The 17,201-nt window shown below is 40.5% G+C and overlaps 1 protein-coding gene across 2 annotated transcripts in view; it reads left to right on the top strand.

The window, feature by feature from the left end:
- scube3 (signal peptide, CUB domain, EGF-like 3) overlaps nucleotides 1-17,201 on the top strand; it is a 78,010-nt gene that overhangs the window by 25,711 nt on the left and 35,098 nt on the right. For both annotated transcript variants that reach the window (XM_072367614.1, XM_072367613.1), the window contains exon 4: nucleotides 7,024-7,158. In XM_072367614.1, the coding sequence (XP_072223715.1) occupies nucleotides 7,024-7,158 (135 nt within the window). The remainder of the gene's footprint in view (nucleotides 1-7,023; nucleotides 7,159-17,201) is intronic.

The following is a 17,201-nucleotide window of genomic DNA, read 5'->3' as shown; positions in this document are numbered from 1 at the left end:
TGACTTTTATGTCACAGAGGTGAGGGAAAATGGTATTTAATTACCACTCCTCTTTCATGGTGAAGCTGTAAAAGATTTTTTGAGACTGAAGAAAAACAGAGGAATCGGTGTCAATTTAATCCAAAACACACATCCTCTTTACAATGAAAACCAGATGCAGGAAGGCTATTAGTTACCCACTGTAGCACCAGCATCCCCACATTTATGACCTATGTGTTTTGGTTAAGGTCCCACAGAAACCCAAATACACTCTTATCATTGCTAGTTTGTTAAATCCCTCTCAAGTAGCTTAATATCATAAGCATCTGCACAAATTCTCTCTTTCATTACAACCACAAATGAAGCATTTCACGTCTTTTGAAGAGCTAAAAGTCACCAATAACAATATTCCTTTTGCTGTCATAAGAAGAAATGCCACAGTGGCATGCGGTCTCAGTATGACTCACTTGGGGAAACAAAGGCAGGCTTGAAATAGACATTACAGATGTTTGACAGGGTCCCACCAGGCTTCTGTCATTGCATTGTTTACTTATATTCATCATTCTGTTCTCTGTCAGTCAGGATATGTCACTTCCTTCTCTGGAGGACTGATTTGGGGACCCACATCTTCCACACATACGTACACACATCAGGACATGTTTCTTTTATTTCTATTGACCAACACTGATTTGTTTTTTATTGATTGAGCAGGGCTCAATTCCCCATGCAATCTATAAGCAAATGAATGCCCTTTTACTTGAACCTTCCCTAAAGACCTAACATGATCTGTAACACAAAAGTAACACCATTTTACCTTTGGACGAGGCTTTTGAGGAGCAGCGTTGAAGCAGTAATTTAGAAAAGGTCATGTCATCTAACGCTGTTTTGCTAGTGACTGTAATCATACAGACACAATGTAGTTTTTCTACTCATTTAAGAATCTCCATCAGGGTCTACTAAATCTTCATTTGTCATTTAACACAGAAGCTTTGTTCTTGTTGAGCTTTTTTGCTGCTTTGTTAATCCTCTGTAATCATATTGCAAGGTTGGCTAATCAAATAGGAAGTTTCAGACTGATGTATTATTGACCAGGTTCTGTTGATTAAAGTAGGTAGTCATCAAAGACCTTCACGCGGATTTACTCGGCAGCCTTTGCTCGCCATTCCCCGAGGCAGCGAGGAAAATCCCTTCACCCCAGACATCAGCAACAAATGTTGGACTCCAACTTTTAAGGGATTTTTTTTTTTTTACCTGGGCCCTTTTTCCCTTAATATTTGGTTGGAAAATACAAGCACAGATGTCTTTGCAACTGTGAAGCAATTTTAATATCACAAGGCAATTAAACACTGAAATTTCCACACCAAAGAGTTTTTCAGCAGGGAAAGTGACTTTTTGAAATCTTGAGAGTTGAGTTGTTTCAGGTTGTTTCTACGCATGAGAGAGAGCAGAGGCAGCTGCCCAGACAAGAGTAGAGTAGTGTTACACTGTTGGAATATTAAGTGTAAATCTCTTAAAGCTAAGATTTTTGTGTTCATGGTTTTCCAGGCTGTGGAAACAAAAAATGTTGAGTCACATCTTTGGAAGACCAGGACACGACATACATCATCGGATTAAAATGTCTCTTGTTAAAATAGTCGAAATTCTGCTAAATTTTTCATCTCTGTTTTTTTAAATCTAAACCTAAATTAAAGTTCAGGCCTGTTTAGAATCTGACTTCTCTCTCTGTAAGTTTTGCACATTTCTCTGTGTGACTTACAGGCAATGAAAAGGGTGAAATAACTGAGACCAGAAAAAGCAAAACAAGAAAGTCTATATCTGTAGGCATTGTTTCCATGGAGCTGCACCGGTGGTTAGCACCATCGCCTCACAGCAAGAGCTTTTCTGGTTTGGATTCCGGCTGGGGTCTTTCTGTGGAGAGTTTGCATGTTCTCCCCGTGTATGTGTGGGTTCTCTCTGGGCACTCCAGCTTCCTCCCACCGCCCAAAAACATGCATATCAGGTTAATCGGTGACTCTAAATTGACCCTAGGAGTGAGTGTGAGCGTGGACGGTTGTTTGTCTCATTTGTCTCTGTGTGGCCCTTTGATGGACTGGCGACCTGTCCAGGGTTCCAATATTCTGTTAGACACTTGAAATAACAATATAAACCAATCATTTGCAAATACAAGCACTTTCATATTGAAGTGCTTAATTAGCCATTTCACAACATTTCAGCTGTTTAGTGGGCTTTTGTGCCCATTAATACTGTATTTTACACTAAAAATATGAAACAAAATAGCGCTCAGCTTTAAAAATCTTGGAATTTTTTTTTACCCCCAAACAAGAGCTGCTGATGAAAATAATCTTGCTTTCTCTGCAGTGAGCAGTCACTTTGCTTTTGTTGTGACATGTACAGATCTGGTTTGGACATGAGAGCCTCTCAACAGCTTAGAGGAGAGGAGCTGGAGTGATGAGTTAAAGGATAGATTTGAGATTGGTGTATTAGCTGGCTCCTGAAGACTATCAACTCTCTCCCAGGGTTGCTCAGCCCCATCCACCATGAAATGAACAATTCCAGCTGAGCCCACTGGCAGGGCTTTGGGGGAAACTCAAGACTGAGATTGGACTTAGGGATGTAAGCATTCAGCAGACAGGAAGCCGTCAGACGTCAAGGCAGGGCCTCTTGTCTCCTTGGCATAGCACTGTCCACCCAAACACTTATCCTGGGGTTTTGTTGTTAAAATACTTCCAGACTTGCTTTGGAGGAACAGAGGAATACCATTCAGCATGATTTTGGCTCATAGTTTTTCATTTAGGAAAGAACTTAGCAAGAGATTGGACTTGGAATCTTAGTTTGTGCTTATTTACCAAATTGGTTACCAGGGAGACAGGCCCAGAGTCAAGAGTCTGAGATCAGTCAAAGCTCTATTAGTTTTGTCTGTGTAATAGCATCAAAATCAAGCCTCGGTGCTTATGATATGGTACAGCAAACAGAGATTTTATTTGTGTTTGCTTAGCAGATGTGAATCAGTTAGGTGTTTAGAAACAGTGGGTCAGGCAGACAGGAAGCACTGGAACTAATAAACTGTTCAAAGCTAAATACTCTAAGTGTCTAAGACTTCCAGCCGGCATTAGTCAACCTCGTTCTAATGATTTAAGAGAGTGTGTGTTCTGCAGATGAAAGATCAACATATTGGTTTACACAAACTCAGCTGACTGGAGTCAAAGTGGGCATGAATGTTTAGATTATCAATTCATTTAAACTCGAAAATAATTGAGGGCTGGCCCTCATTTATTTGAGTTAGGTCGATTTGACACAAAGCACAAGACAAATATTAAATTGCATGGTAAAGTTAATACTCAGTAACGGGTAAAAAGTGCATGTAAAATTTTGAAAAGTTTATACAAAAATAAAACAGTCCTTGAATTAATTGAGTTGAAAGCACTGCAAGATGTGATTTAAAAAAAAAAAAAAAAAAAATAGATAAATCCTATCAAACAAGTAAAAAGGGGATTGGCAGATGATTGCTCTTCTTCTTGAGCAGCCATAACGACTTCCACAGCATTGGAGCATAACAGCTAAAAGCTTGTTTTTCTGGGGCTTTTGTAATCAAAGCCAGTTATTTGATCTAGTCGAGCATGGTCCAGAGCACCAGTTCAGCAGTGCTGTTAAATATGATGGTAGCTTTCCAATAAGGGCTTTATAGATGAACAGTCGTGACTCTTTATTTGGTCTCATAGTCAGAGAAGTCCATCCCACTTTTTTGTAAAGGATGCGGCGACGAGTTTCACAGGAATGTAATAAACCTGAATGTAGAACGATAAAGCAAATCCCGGGGCTTCAGAGTAGAAGAGGAACCATGTCCATAAATGACATAATCTTAATTTAAAATGGACACAAAAACAGCTTCGGTAAATCTCTTATGAAAAAAACATGGGAAATTGGTTTCTATTTCTATATTTTTAAAAATTGAACACGGTTTTGTCACATTTTCTGAAAATGATTATCTTCATGATATTTGAATGTGAATTAAAAAAAATTATACTGTTGTGAACATAAAGTAAAAAAGAGAACCAGACCTAAAACTGAACCTTGTGGGACACTTTTGGTTTTTGATAAAGTACCCATAATCAAGTTCCAGAGTGGAAACAATACTTTTTACAGCATTAAAAAGTTGACAGGGGTCAGCTATGTCAAATGCCTTAGCCAGATTCACAAAAAATGTCTTTGTGGTCACCGGTCAGTCAGGTGGGAGTGTAAAAGTGTTGTCACTGAAGTCTAGAAGTGACAAAGAAGCAACCCCGTAATCCTCTATAAAATAAGAAAGGATGTTGTTTTTACTGGATCTGAGCCACTCCCTCCTTTAATCATGCTTATTTTACAGTAGCCAAGCTGATGCCTGCTCATTCATCAGTGCAGCACAGTCTCCTTCAACAGTACAATCTCCCTGCTGTTTTGCTGCCTGCTGCTGCACATTGCTCCGTTTTGTTGCCTTATTATAGAGTGTGTACCTCTCCAGCTCCTGTAAATGAAATGACCAAAGAAGCCAGTGTCTGTCCACTCACCTCCTTGTCTCTGGTCTGTCTGGACCACAGAGACAGTTCTGTCTGATCCAGACAGAGGCCAAGCAGTGGGATGGATGCATGGACAGCTTTGATGACAGATAGCAGCAGTTTTTCACTCTTCCCCCCTGCAAAAAAAAGTCTGAGTCAGCAATAAACTCCCCCAAAGTCACTGAACCTTTTAAAAAGAAGAGAGAAAGCGAAAAAGTTGAGTATTTCTCCAAAATAAGGGTTCAGGAGTTTTTGTAAGGCAACCACCATGTTTACATGGCTCTAAAGCTCTGCACAAGGCCAAATGTTATATATACAGTCAAGGCTATCTGAGAAACCAGCGGACATGGCCTCCGCAAACACAGCCAATCGCTTAATCTCTCTCCGTTTGAATGCTCCTTTACCCTTCGTCTCCTAAAGTGAAGCAGGGATAGAGCACAGACGTGCCTCATTTTTCAGAAGTGAGGCAGCCCTTTTAACTTGATTAAAACATTTTTTCCACCCTCTAGAGAATTTTTAAAAAATGTTTTAAGTCCAAATAACATGAGCACTTCTCCTGGCCATGCCAGAACCCCTTTCCGCTTGGAAATATTTGCTTTGGACGCCAGCCTTGCCCAGCACACAACACAGGCAATTATGGGAGCTATTTAAACAAGAGAGATCTTCTGACAGCCGACGCCTCATTTGGAGGGATGAAGGAATCAGGAAATGAAACCTTCATTGATGCGCTGAGGGCATGGAAAGAGAATTCCCCCTGGGCCCTCTGAGGCTGGCTGCATATCTCATGGGCATTTTGTGCATGCGTTGTGGACTGTAGTATTTATGTAGCTTTTCATTTATTTCAATTTTTTTAGGTTTGTGTGTGTGTATGTGTTCGGGAGGGCCGGTCAGAGACTTTTTGCATATTTTAGGTTATTTTCTTCTGACTTGTGAAGGTTTATTGTTACGTGCTTACAGTTTATCTGTAAAGGTGCAGCTGTAGGTTTCTGGCTGCTTTCTTCAGTTCCAGGGCCCTCTCTCTGGGGCTGCCACTTTCATGATGGAGAGATGAGACCATAAATACTTCTCCCTTTACTTATACTTCAGTCTAAATGTGTTTTTTCAGAGGACTCTGCTCCACCTGGTTGCAGAGTGATGCTTTTCCCATCAGCCTTGACTGGCATGACACATTGTTTTTGTGGAAAAAGACAGTTTTGCTGATGGAATGTGAGAACAGTACATCAGACTTGGCAGACCGATAAGGGTCATTAGCACTACCTGCCACTGACCTTCTAGTCAACTCCAGACATTTTTGTCTAGTCAGGTTGTAATTTGTGAATACAATGAGTGTGTTTATACAATGGTGAATTGACATGTGGGCCAAATTTTTGTGGAAAAAGAAGAAAGAAGAGGACAGAGTGAGGTTTAATTTCTAACTCTTCCCAAGCTGAGAATTCCCCAGAAAGGAAACTTAATCCAGAGGCCTTCTCAGACTGGACAAATAGACAGTAAATTAGTTTCGCATGACAGTTTATTAAAAAAAAAAAAAGAACAGAACTTGTATACACAGCAGATTATTAATGCATAGAGCAGAGGGATGGATAAGGTTCCAATGTGGCTGGTAGAAAGAGTCTGGGAGAACAGGTCTCTGATGGAACAGAGACAGCATATTGTCTTCAGGGCTGCTCCTCTGTCACGCACAGGGAAGACACTGGTGGGCTAAGCACGGTAGATAAATATGTTTAGCAGTTTCTTTTGATACCAATTTGAGGGGGTGGCATGCATAAGGAGAGAGCTGCTGGAAGACCACAATTCATTACCAACTCAAATGAACTTGGCAACCTTAATTTGTGGTCGGTTTCCCTTTCTTGCTCCCGTGGCAGAGCAACATGTTTTTTTTTCTTTCTTTTTTGTATGTATTTTAACTAGATTCAGCCTCCCACTCCACCAAAAAGAAAGGAAAAAAATTGCTACACTTTCCCCTCCTCCCACATCTGTATGCATTCCTCCCGTCACTGGGCTGACAGACACTCGTCATCAGCAGGTACTCTGGCCCAGGTGGATCAGGTTTCCCTCTTGCCAGAGGTCTGTGCTGCATGTGCATTTTATGGCTTTGTGCTGCACAGTTGGAGGTTTTAAATGCAGCTCTGGAGTTGCGCCTTGTCAGGCAGACACAACCTCATCCTTAAATCAAACTCTTCTGTTTTCAAAATATTCAAATACATTTTGGTGTGCATTGTTTTTTGTCTATACATTGAATTTGCTCTCAGATCACAATCTCCACTTATCTGGAGTCCTCTATCCTTTTTAAATGATTTAACTTTGAATTCATTGCTTTACAGTAAGAAGGGTGTGATGATGGTGTTTAATCTTTACTGCTATGTATGTTTGCGTTCTCAATCTGATCCAATAAATGGGTCATGTTGTAATGCTAGACAACCTTAAAACAAGAGATAATCTGTAAAATATTTGTTCTGTCATTAAGTGCTCTTAATTTTGTTCTGTGCTTGTGTTTGTGTGCATTTCCTGGTAGATGTGGACGAGTGTTCGGAAGGCAACGGTGGATGCCAACAGATTTGTGTTAACATGATGGGGAGTTATGAGTGCCGCTGCAGAGAAGGATTTCTCCTAAGTGACAACCAGCATACCTGTATACAAAGGCCTAAAGGTTATTTACACTTCACACACACACACACGCACACACACACTGTGGACTTTATGCTTAAGGTCACACATGGTAAAGGCTTTTTTAAAGTGCATATTTTCAGTGATTTTGGATGATGCTATCAGATTTTTATGTGACATGAAAATCTTCAAGTCTGGGCATTTTTTTTTTACTATATGATGCGTTGTGCAGATCTAAACTGAGAATGAGATCAGCCCCAACAGGTCTAAATGGAAGATGAAAAAAGGTAAGTCTTCAGTCTGGAGGGTAAAGAGAAGAACAGGGATAAATCTCTTTTTGTTTTCCACCCACCCTTTCAAATTGAACCAATCTAGTGCTTGGCAGCATTTTAAGGTATCTGTGGTATGAAAGTGGCCTGTGGGGGACTGTGAACAGAGAAAACAATTAAAGGTGTAGCCTGGGGCAGACACACCTCTTGTTTATAGAGCGTTCCTGTGGGATGGAGACGTGACAGGAGAAGAGCCGACCTGCTCTGAGGCTTGCTCGCCACACACAGCAGCGCCGCAGACATGCATACATTTATAATGTCAAAGTAAGCTGACAGGAAATGTCTCTCTTTTGCATTCATCCAATCTAATTTTCTCATGAAGCTTTGTGATTGTTGTTTATTACAGAGCCACTCTAGTTTGTTGAAGTCACATGAAACCTAAAATCTTAATTAGGAGTTTGTGGAATTTTTTTTCAGTTTTTTTTTTTCAGCATTGATTACAAATGTTTACGGGTTGAATTATGAATGTTACTTTTAACCTATTTCTGGTGGACAAAACCAATACTTAATATTGACAGATCCCAGTTGGTTAGCTACTTTTTTCTGTTCACCACTTGATAGAGAAGTCAAGAGCAGCCAGTGTTAAACATCTCTGTTGTAGGAGGTATAGACACTCTCAGGAGACGGGACACTCACTTTCTGTAGGTTGAACCATCACGCAGTAATTGACAGTCACAGATTACCACAGGGAGTCTTCAAGGCATTAAACATCAGGCTAACATCAGCATTTTGGTTCTATGGTGTTACCGTAGAACAATGAAAATAGAAAATGTTTATTCACCAATTAGGTCAAAGCCAAGAACACTCACTTCTTGGCAAAGGAATTCAAACAATGACTTACACTGAGAAGCCATGTCATGTCAAGTGCCTGGTACTGCCTGGAACCTGAAATCTTTTAAGGAATAATACTTCCACTGCCATATTATCCACATTATTTATTTATTTTAGGATGGGGGTGGGTACATCCTGGATGGGTCGCCAGTCCATCACAGGGTCACATGAGACACGCAAACAAACACACCCACACTCACTTTTAGGGACAATTTAGAGTCACCAATTAACCTGACATGCATGTTTTTGGACGGTGGGAGGAAGTACCCGGAGAGAACCCACGCATACACGAGGAGAACATGCACACTCCACACAGAAAGGCCCCAGCCGGGATTCAAACCCTCTTGCTGTAAGGTGACGCTGCTAACCACAACACCTCCGTGCACATCACTACAAATATGACAATAGTCTTTTTTTTTTTTTTCAAATAAAGCACATGTAAAATCGTGTCATTAAACTCGACACAGTGGCAAGACCAGCACTTGTGATATATTATGTGCCTTCAAGACCTAATGCTGTGTCAGTCCATTTTTCAAAACAGACACATTCCAACAGGTACATTTTGGTTGTTTGGATCTGAAGAAATAATTTTCTCCCTGTGCTGTTGTGTGTTGTGCTGCTGTTCTGCACAACATGTTTCAGAGACTACAATGTCTCTATGAAGCGACATCACATAGAATGTACAGCTGTTACAAAACATATTTATTTAGGAGTAATTACCCAGCTGCCTACAGATTCCTCCGCTCCAACAGACTGGGCTATGTTGTCGATCATTTTTTGCTAAAGTTTGATAAAGTTTGCTGCGACTCTCCACAGTCAATGAACCCTACATACACATCAGGATCTGAGTGCCTTCTGATTTTTGGCCTCCTTATTCACTTCTGTTTTGTGAAATAAAGACTCTTATCTTTATTAGATGAAAACATTGACAGTTCACCAGGCCTGTGTTGTGAGTGTTGTTTCCTTTTCTTTTTAAAAAAAAAAAAAACTGGACCATGTGTTTCAAATCTCTGTTATACTGTCAGAAACAGAGAAACAGACTTTGAGCAGCAGTCTGATCTTGCCAAACTCCCCTTGTCTCTCTTACATTTACTATTTCTCTCTTGATGTCCCCAGTTCCTGTTAATATTAAATTTTGATATTAATTTTGTTTTTATTACTTCCAGATGAGACACATTTGGATCAAGGGATAAAAGCTGCCATAAATCTACAAACTTCCTTCACTCATCAGATAGGCGCCCTGTCATTGTTTCCTTATTTGTGTCAGACTAACAGAACAAGCACTCATCTGCTTATTATTACTGCTTTTATAACAACAGTACATGCCTGAAGAAAAATGGAAGTGGTGAGGAACTGACTTTGCCGAGCTATTGAGAAACAACCCTGCAGAATTACTGCAAATATCAAAAATGATTGAGAAAATGAAAACTCATTTAATCTTTCAGCCAAGTGAATTTAAATGCAGCCCTCCATGCATCCTGCAAGCCCACCTCTTAAGGAGCAAAGCCTGGAGTGCGGTTTGCTCATGAGCTTTATTGTTGTCATTAAAAAGACATCAGCTTCTTCCATTAATGGGTCAGGTGTTCGTGGGCAACTTTTACCAGTTGTTCCAGGTACAGCAGAAAGCTGGTCACTGCACTGCCTGCCACCGCTTTTCTGTTTCTCCTGCTGGTAGCGAGTCTTTGTTAGCAGGGAACTTGTGCCAATTAGGCAGCAGGGGTCTTCCAGCCACTCGGCTAATGATAAGGCTGCTGCTGGCCTGTCTCTTATTAGACCTGCCCCTGCCCCCCTCAGTAGGAGTAACTTTGGCCAAATGAGGTTCTCCATCGTGTAGCTGGCCAAAATGTAACAGTTCATTTATTCCCCTCAAACATCTCCAGTCTAGAAATAAAGCTTGTCAGACCCATCAAGGTGCTTTGTGGTTGATAGGAATGCCATTTAGGTCAAGAAGAGTTCCAGTGCTTGGAGTTTGATTTATTTTCTCTTTCATTTAGGAGGATGACAGGGACGTATGTGCGTGAGACGGGATCCAGCACATTGGAATTCAGGAATTTCAGACTCAGTCAACCCACACATCTATAATGTCAGTCCTGTTCCTTTTTAAATATCCGGTAGAGCAATTACCTCAAGTGTGCGTTGATGGGTGGTTACATAAGTCACGTATAGTAAGTTATGTATTCAGTTCATTTGTATTCAGTTCAGAATACACAAAATGAAATTATACACAGATCAACCACATCATTAAAACCACATACCTGTTATTGTGAAGGTCCTCCTCAGACACCCAAAACAGCTCTGACCTGTCGGGGCACTGACTTCTGGCAGGTTCAGTGTCTGGTACTGGGATATCAGCTGTGGAACCTTTGGGTTGTGGGTTGAGGTCTCTGCGGATCGGGTTTGTTCTGGTACACCTCACACATGATCACATTAGTGTCTGGGGAATTTAAAAGCTATATTTTATGATGTGGAAGGTCAGCTGAAAGAGCAAGTTCTACTCGCACGAGTGGGGGATGTAACGTTTACCAAGAACTGGAGTCCTGTTACTACCAATCAGTGTGGCACAAGTGAGGCTGGCATTGTGGGGAAAGCTGCAGAATACCAATGAGGAGTCTATAATGTAATCATCAGGCTGTTGTGAACTCAGGAAGTATCTCGAACTCATTTTAGAAAGAAATATTACAAGAGGCTTGACTGTCAGCTTTCATTGCTGCAGGAATCTGTTATAGGCCAAGGCACTGAAGTCTTCCAAGTACACTCTCAGAAGCAGATGAACATAAATTAACAGCAAGCAGAGTTTTCTGTCAACAAGTAAGTGTCATCCAAAATAGATTTTGCATCAACAGAACAGGGATGTTAGAAAATGTAGTCCATGGCTTTACATCTGATGGTAACCATTGTCACCCCCCTAAAAAAAAAAAGCATGATTTGTTTCCTCCAAATGGAGCCTGACTCATCATTCACCTGACTGTGGACGCAAGAGATGCTATTTTTTCTGTACATTGGTACTTTTCTCGCTAGGAAATATTTACTTTGTCAGTGGAAACCTCCTGTGTTTACAACTTTCATTAGCCTCCCAAAGGAGGTGTTAACCCTTGTGCAGCAAATCTCTCAACACCGTGGACAAGATGGGTATAATCACACATGCGTACACTTTCACACACACTAACACACACACACATGCACATGCAAAACTCAATAATTTCTATTTCAGTTTAATCCTGCTGCAGGCACAGACAGACATGCTTTGTTATGACATTTAGATGAAGAGTCATGTGTTGACTTCAGGATATGCGTTTTTTCTGTTGGCCAGAATTACAACAGAATAAGGAATTTTCCAATAAATATGATCAAATCTGTAATACATTGTCGCATCGTACTCTCGGTTAGTCTTGCTCTCCAACCATGACATTCCTCCTGTGTGAAGTCAGGCCTAGAGTCAATGAATTCCGTTTTATTGCTGTTTTTCTCATCATAGATTTGAAGAAAAAAAAAAAAAACGTTATTTGATCATGTAAATTCCACGAAGTAGTCTATTTTACATTTTCATTTCATTAGCTAATGCACTGATATAGTTTCCTGTTTCTGTAATTCCAGTAATGTAATGTTTAGGATGTTAAACTACAAAGGGAAATACTGTGTAGGACTATTTTTTTTTCTTGCTACTTTTTCAGGCCATTGTGCTGCAACCAGCAGCGTTCTTACATGTTTCCCCCTGTTGTTTCTCAATAGTCCTGCCCTGCTGCCTGCCTTTCTGTGCATTGGCCACAGAACTGTTTTTACAAGTGCAAAAGTCACTGCTCCATTGCTCTGCAGCCCAACCGTATAACCAGGCTCTTCTCCTGGAGTGGAAAGGCAAAAGCTTTGAGCTGCAGAGACAAAGACATAATGGACACTTTTTTTGTCCCTTTTATCTCTTCATCTCTCTCTCTGTCTCTCTCTCTCTCTCTCTCCCTCTCCCTCTCCCTCTCCAATATTATCTGCCCTTTGTCCAGCCTTTCACAGACCCTATGCCCCCACTATATCCACCCCCACACTTCAACAAATATACATCAGCGGTTTAGCTCTTGCAAATGTTGGCGGCCTTGCCGCTGAATTCTCCGTACCTCATTTAAGATGGGCATCCCTTTTCCTTGTGGGTTTGTTGAAGGCCATCCCTAAGTTGGCCAGCCCTGTATGCTCTTCCTGAGTGCCAGTGGGTTTTTTCCACTAACACTTGGCTGTCATGGATTCAGTCAGAGGGCCAGATATCCAGAGACCAATATCTCTTCTCTTCTCTGTCTCTTGATTTAACTTGAGAATGAATGCAGCTCTGTAATAACATTCAGCATTTCACATATTTTCTATCGCTGTATTAGAGAAGGCTAGCAGCTTGGGCATGCTCTACTTTAGTGTCTTTGCTGTTGGGAGGGGGTCAGGCTCCTTTGGGACTGCATAGTGAGGTGACCTTGATAGAATTAGAGGAAGAGTGAGTGGGAGAGTGGCACATACCCAGCAGGTGCTGCACAACTGCCTGTTACACAGATGGACACTCACTTATGTGTGTGTAACACCCATACATTATGCATGTACACCTGTTTTAATGCATACACATACTTTAATGCACTTATTAAATAAAATTCCAAGATATTCTCAAGAGACTTACATGTGCCTACAAAGTTCTTGTTTATTTTAACCTCTTTAAAATATAATTTACCTGTTTACCACTCCTGACTGACTGCAAAACTGTGCTTTGTTATATTCTAGGACCAAAATATACTAAACCAAACCAAGTTGTATATTAAGCACTTTGCCGGTGGCATATATCAGCCCAGAAATAGTCTTTTTCATTCTTTGCTGTTTAAGGCTTTAAGGGCTCCTTTTTGAATAAGAGAGTGAAATGAGCAGCTTCAACAAGGCTTTGTTAGCAGCAAAAAAAATCAGACAAACCAAACAGTAGCACTTGGATGGATTCTATCTGCTCTTTATGAACAGAGTCAGTGGGGAAGACTTATTTCCTTGACCGGCTCACTGCCCTGTCTGACCATCTGTGTTGCGGCTCAGCCCAGCCCAACCCAGTCCGTTCTTTCTCTTTTTTTTCTTTTCCATGCGTTGACATTTTTATCCTCCCATTAAAACTTTTAAGGGCCCATTATCTAAGAGGAAGGAATGTTGCTTTAATAGTGTGGTGGCTCCATTCTTAGGCCCCTTCTTTTCAGTTCGTATCCACCCAACACTAGGTAGCTGCTTATAGTTCTCCGGCAAAGAGGGGACCGTCTCCCCTTTGAGCTGTATGACAGCAGCTCAGCACGGACCTCTTTTCACTGCCCTATGCACTCAGAGCAGACTATAAACCCTTGGCATGCCTTCAACTACTTCAGTTCTATTGTTTTGGTCCCCCCACTACATGGTTCTCAGATTTAAGAGAGCTGTGGTGAAGAACTTGTGGCCTCCTTGGTTCTTTTGAGGATCACATGAGCTGGCATCTTAGCTGGAGTTGTTAACTTTTTTTCTTTTGCACAGTTTTTGTGTAATGTTAAAACTCATTCCCTACCGCTGAAACTTTACTGTTGTTTATTTTGTTGGTAGGCAGGTTTTACCTCAGAGCTGGTAGCTCTTGTCTGGAACATGCAGTCCAACAGAATTCTTGGGAAGATGTTGTACTGTATTTAATACAAGTATGTTTTCAGTAGATTTTTACAACCTATTAGAAGCTGGTCTGATTCTGATAAGATAATAAGAGTTAGATAAATAGCTTGTTCATTTGTAGCTCACAACATAGAGTTTACGGTGCCATTGCCAGTTAATCTCTCCTCACAACTCTCCGTGCACGTTGAGTTTTGTCATTAGTACAGCCTTAGCTACCTTCACTATCCTGTCACTGTTACCTGATAGTTTTCAGAGAGGCTGCTGTTTGATGTAACTTCTACTTAATACAATGACCCGCTGCCACTATGGCTGATATCACATATTACGCTGAAGTTTCTGAGCCAATGAAAAACTCACAAATGGATTCTGCTTCAGAAGAATGAAAAAGACCTTACTGCGGTCACTTTATCCCAGAGGATCTTGCCAATATTTGTTTGGGTATGAGAATAAGCAGTGGAAATTTATCAAGCTCAACAAGAGCCTGTCTCCTGTTTTTTTCTATAAACTGCAGACCAGCACAGGTCCACCAGCACTCTGGTATTAACTCACAACAATATAATTCACTTTTGTAGGCTACTCTAGACTTCCCATGAGTCCAATGAGGAGGCATAGATGAAGCTTCATGGTCCCAGCATGATGAGGCGTTTTCTCAGTGTTGCTATGTACAGTTTTGTTACAAAAATATGTCAGACAAGCTGAAAAGTAAGCTACACTATTTTTATGCTGATATAGGCCTCTTAGCTTTGCCCTACCATGGAAAAAACAGAACTAATTGTTGACAAAGATCTGCTTTGTTGTAGAGTTAAACTAACAGATTGTCCAATACAGTGATTGTCTGCGCTTCTCATCCACGCTTCCTTGCTCTTTATTGTTTTTTCTCTGTGGTTAACTCATCATCATCATCGTCCTTTTCAAGCTCAAGCCAATTTTTCTTGAGACAGCAGTCAACCTGTGTGTAGGACCCATTGTGAAGAATTAATGTACTGTAGGCTGTTTGAAAGACTGCTTTGGTTGAGTTCCCATAATCCTTCACTGAGTGAAGAAAAAAAGCCTGGAAAATTGATACAAATAAGCAACCATAAATCAGCCATAAATGGGACCATTAAACCATATATTTTATAGTTGTTTTGGCTGATTTACATTAAAAATTGTGCAGTGACTGATTGTGGTTTTACAACAGGTTTTGCATTGATTAAACAATAAGACGAGGGGCTGCTGGCTGTTGCTCGAATCCAAACTAACACTTTGACACACATCTGTCATTCCTTATAGTGTATAAGAAAATATCAATTTTATTGACTTCTGGCAGCATCACCGCTTTAAGTGTTTGGTTCAGAGGTCACAAGCTGTGCTGAGAAGATGAAGTTGTGGGTACTTAAATGCACACTTTAATTGCAGTATTCCCCATTTGTAGCAGATATATATATATATATATAGCAGAGTGCAGCAGATATATGTCTCCTGTATTAAACTGTAAAATCCCAGATCCACCATGAATTGCTCTTTAGTTGACATTTGAATAGCTCTTGTATAGCTCCAAGATGATGTTCTGCCCAGTTTCCTGAATATAAAGTGGTCTCTGATAAACAGTTATGTGCAGTTGGAGTTCAGAAGATTGTTTTAGGGATTGATGAATGACTTATTTTTATCATTCATCTTTTTTTCCTCTCCTATCCATTTCCATTTCAAGTTGTGTTTTCTTTCTGCCTTCTGCTTTTTAGTAATGATGAAAACTGTAGGCCTTTGGCAGCAAGTTAGAGTGAACTGCTTATGGTGGATGATGGCTGGGTCTGGGCTGGAGAAAAGGGCCATCGTGTCAACACATTTGCTTGAATTAGTCCTCAGAGAGCTGAAGGCCCAAGTTCTACCCTCAGCCTCACATTTTATTGATAGAAGGGCCTGTTATTTTCATGTCGAGGCGCTGCATAAAAATGAAAGGAATGAAAGGAAAGTGAAGTTTGGGATGATTAATACAACCTTGGTCAATGTTTTTTTAGTCCACTGGGGACTAGTTGGGAATTCAATCCTCTGTTAAGCTCATAGAGATGTTTCCTGCTCTTGCTGCATGTAGACACATTGCAGCCGGGAAAAATGATCAGAGAAATTTATATCATACTTAAACATCCACATGACTCACTGTGAAATTTGCAGCACTTAAAAACAGCTGCTCTGTTGAAACTCATCCATGGTCTAATCTGTCAGAACTCCTGTAGCTTTTTCTTTTGGGCTCAGTGTTTGTTCAGCTCTGAGTCTTTGTGTAGAGGGGAAGGCTGTTGTTGCACTTTGTGTCTGATAGCTCGCCTTGCCTGCAAGAATGTCAACAGCTCCTAAGGAAAAGTCTGAGAGGATTGTATGACCTTGTGACACTTGTTGATAGACTTAAGGTGATGGACAGTATTTTACTTGGTGGCCAGAATTGTTGGATTGGCATCAGTTCTTATAAACACATACAGACATAAGATTCTAGCCATCACCCATAAGTGGAAATGCACAACATTTATGTCAGAACATGTGGAAAACAAGAGGTTAAACCTAAGGGAGGTTATTGTTGCAAGTTTTACCTACAGAAATGAATGATTGAATTAAGAATAGTGTGAATACCAGTTTGTCTCAAAATTATATTGATTTCTTTTGCAACCCTTGAGGCAGGCGTGTGGAATCTACATGACATCTCATAGCTGTCAAGACTGACACTACATTTAGATTTTACAGCTCACAAGGTTATATGTTCTTTAGTGTTTATTAACACTCCCACGCACATATGCTATGTCATGAACTTATACCAAAATAAGCTGGCTAATTAAAAAACTTGGACCTCCAAAGATCTTTCAGTATGACAGCAGATTTAATGAGTCATTAATAGAGATGTCCTTTTGCTCACTGCCTCACTGTTCTCCAGAAGAGAAGGCAAAAGGAAAGGAATATGTTTAGTTTTTAATGAGCCAGAGAGCTAGGATTTGTCACTGTGTTTGTAGTGGTGGCAGGTTTTCACAACGATGAAGTCAAACATCAATCCTCTCCTGCAAAGAGTTCACTATTATCAGAGTGCAGAGTAAAGCAGAGAAAGCACTTTATTCATATGGGTTATAATTCATGACATGAGGGTGGCAGGGTATTCCAGGTGCCTGTTGTGCCTTAACAATGAAGAAATGAAAGGCCAAACCTTTGTGGTTTGGTCTTATTCTTACCGAAGTACAATTACTTTTGATCTCATTCTCTGCTGGGAGAAGTTTTCTTTTTTTTTTTTTTCTTAACACTTGTTCCTCCTTTCTTTTTTCTTTTTCTTTTTTTTTATGGGGAT

The sequence above is a fragment of the Leuresthes tenuis genome, unplaced genomic scaffold (genome assembly GCF_036924035.1).
Source record: "Leuresthes tenuis unplaced genomic scaffold, fLeuTen1.0.hap1 SCAF_16, whole genome shotgun sequence".
NCBI classification, from domain to species: Eukaryota; Metazoa; Chordata; class Actinopteri; order Atheriniformes; family Atherinopsidae; genus Leuresthes; species Leuresthes tenuis.
The sequence above is the reverse complement of the archived record's forward strand: the minus strand, read 5'-3'. Positions and strand labels throughout refer to the sequence as shown.